The sequence below is a fragment of the Humulus lupulus genome, chromosome X (genome assembly GCF_963169125.1).
Source record: "Humulus lupulus chromosome X, drHumLupu1.1, whole genome shotgun sequence".
In the NCBI taxonomy this organism is placed as follows: Eukaryota; Viridiplantae; Streptophyta; class Magnoliopsida; order Rosales; family Cannabaceae; genus Humulus; species Humulus lupulus.
Genome location: NC_084802.1, coordinates 4718119 through 4721108, shown reverse-complemented (window position 1 = coordinate 4721108; position 2990 = coordinate 4718119). Strand labels below are relative to the sequence as shown.

Here is a 2990-nt window from a genome sequence, read left to right as displayed (position 1 = left end):
TTAGCCCTTTGGTCTGCAGCAGGAATCTTGAGATTGACCCCTGTGAGAGGATACTTCCTAAGGTAGTTGGAAAGCATCCGAGGAGTGACTTGGCTGGTCGGGGAGAGATACCACTCGACATCAGGAAGATTTTGATGACGAGGGCGGGCTCTGATTTGGATATTAGGGTCGGGAGCAGGATTTTCTCGACCACTGGTCGAAGGAACCCTAGCCTGTGAATCAGGCTGGGCAAGAGAGTTTGGGCTATCTTCAGAGTCAGGTCTTTTCTTGCCTAAGGATTTAGAACGAGCCATTTGAGGAGGAGATGGGCGAGGTCTAGGAGAAGATCGTGAGAAAGGGATCTCGTGAATTCTGTCAATCGGTTGTTCTTCGCCTTCGAGCAGCTGGGCAAGAAGATCGTCGTCGATGGGCCGTTCACCTCCCCACAAATCTGGCATTAAAGTCTGCAAACAGAAGAATGGGGAGGTGAGGATAGAGAATTTTTAAGACTTTTTAGAATAACGCTGTTCGAGTATAAAAGTTAAGCTTGTATACAGTAGCATTCTAACAAAAGCTAAAAAAAATTCACATGAACAGTTTGAAAAACGGATCAAAGGGTGAAAGCAAAAAGTTTTTCGTAGAAGCTTTTTCAACTCCCCTTAGGGCGGGGAAAACCTATTTTTCGGCTGGCCTAAAAATCAAATTTTTACTTCGATTTTACGTCCTAAAAAGTATGATCCCAACTATCAAACTAACTCGTAACTTTTTTCACCCACAAGACATTCTATTGACAAGCATCTCAACCCAGAAGCAGATAAACTCAATAGTCAACATACAGAAACATGCATTACAAGAATATGAAGCATAAAGGGTCGGAGACTTACCAGGAAGAAGGTCATGGAGATTGGTAAGAGTTTTCGGAGATCGAGGAACTCTCGGGCTGAGTCTTGTAAACGCAGAAGAACGGTCTCCGGAGGAAGATGGAAGCTCTGGTTTTAGGGTTTCTTGAAAGAGTAATGGCGTGTGTAAAAAATAAAAAGGGAACTTCGGAGATGTTATATATAAGTTTGTCTGTGGCATTAAAAGGGAGTAATCATCAGTTTCCCCTTTTTCGAAGTATGGGGAAGCGAGATAGCCGTTGAATTATTACTGGGGAAGCGAAAAGTCATGATTAGACAAGAGTAGGTTACTTTTTCCAAGAACACACGAAGGGTTCTGACACGTATGGCGGGGTCACCGAAGGGTCGTTTCCTCAAAAGTTTATTTATTGCTCGTAATAAATAAACTTGGGGGGCAAATGTTATCCAAAAAACTGGCATAGATGACGTGGCAAGTGATTCCTGGACACGTGGTTGACATTTGGAGGAACTCTGCTAGAATATCGACCAGAAGGCACATTATAAGCAGTAGGCAGCCTAGTCTTACCTGCGACCAGTCTGGTCGATGGTTCTGCATGCAACATGATGTTTCAATAAAAATCTTTGTAAATCCCGAAATTGACTCCCACGATCTCCTGAGTATCCGATTATTTAGGAAAGAATATCTGTAACAAATTCATGTAATCCCCCTTGAGCCTATAAATAGAGAAAGATAGCTCAAGGAAGGGACTTTTGGCTTTCGAATTATTTGAGACTAGAGTAATTCTATCTGAGATATTGTATTGTTCTTTAGAGGTTAGTGAAACTCATTGAACCTTAGTTCTTTGATCACTCATTTGACTCTCACATCAATAACAATCTAAGTGGACGTAGGTTATTACCAGATCCTGGGGCCGAACCACTATAAAATATCGTGTTCTTATTATTTTCATCATCACGTTCTTTTCAACGCATTCATCCACGTCAAGCGTATTTTGACTCCTAGTCAGTTGACCAAAATCAAGGTCAACACATACAACTCGCTTACTAGTATAAGATCAGCTGTGGGTAAGAATTCAATTTGATGAGTGACATAAATAATTGTTTTTGAACTCAAGAGGCCTAGTATGCATTCCTGTTATCAAGAAAAAAAATAGATGGTTCAGAATAATAGAAAATAATTATCTTAAATGCATAGAAGGTATTTTCTCTTTTGCTTATTTATTCAACGTAATTATTTTTTTTTTGACATAAATTGATTACCCTGAAGAGATGAGACCTGTGTGAGCATCCACAACACTGAAAGGATCATCAAATAGATAGATATCAGCATCTTGATATAAGGCACGTGCAATTTGTATTCTCTGCTTTTGTCCACTGCTCAAATTAATCCCTCTCTCCCCAATGATTGTCTGATCACCAAATGAAAGGATTTCCAGGTCCTTCTTCAAGGAACATGCTTCTAAAACCCTCTCATACTTTTCCCTGTCCATCTCTTTACCAAACAAAATGTTCTCTTCTATCTTATGCGAGAGTTCTGCGTGTCTAAAGCTCAAGATGAGAATTTTTTCCATTTTATTGATTTGAGAAAGGAACAAGACAAGGAAGAGAGTGTATGTATTGAATTGGAAGCTAGCAGAGCCTATAGAGAAATAATTCGAAACTATATATAAGTGGTGAAAAATAATGTTCTTAAAATATATCCTAGCCTACGAGAGATTGAACTCTTCTTGAAAATTTTCCACTCTTTTTGAAGCAAACACAATAGGAGAAATATAAACAGTGAATTATTGTTCTCATTTAGTGCTGCATCATGTCTTTGACACACCTTTTTCTATTGCAGACAAAGCCAAGCCCAGGGCAAGAAAAGAAGTCACAAGGAACGAACTGAGTGAGCTTAGACAAATAAACACACTAACACACACACACACACACACACACACACAGAAAGAGAAAGAGAGAAAGAGAGATAGAGTATAAATTATTTTTATGCTGGGGTCTGGTTGGGCCAAGCTTTTTGATCAAAGAACAAGTGCAAAAGGTTCTTCATGGCTATACTTTGAATATCCATTTCCTTTTCCTGAGAAGTCAACTTAGAAGGAAAAAGAAACTGAAGATGCATAAACTAATTATACTGCACCCCAAAAACTGGCA

At 39.4% G+C, this 2990-nt stretch overlaps 1 protein-coding gene across 1 annotated transcript; it reads right to left on the bottom strand.

Moving 5' to 3' along the window:
* Positions 1-1883: 1883 nt before the first annotated feature.
* LOC133805833 (probable non-intrinsic ABC protein 5) lies at positions 1884-2762 on the bottom strand. Its single transcript, XM_062243986.1, has 2 exons — positions 2100-2762; positions 1884-1971 (listed from the first exon to the last, which is right to left on the bottom strand). Exons 1-2 carry the CDS (start codon positions 2408-2410, stop codon positions 1959-1961), a joined length of 324 nt encoding a protein of 107 aa, XP_062099970.1. The 5' UTR covers positions 2411-2762; the 3' UTR covers positions 1884-1958.
* Positions 2763-2990: the final 228 nt, after the last annotated feature.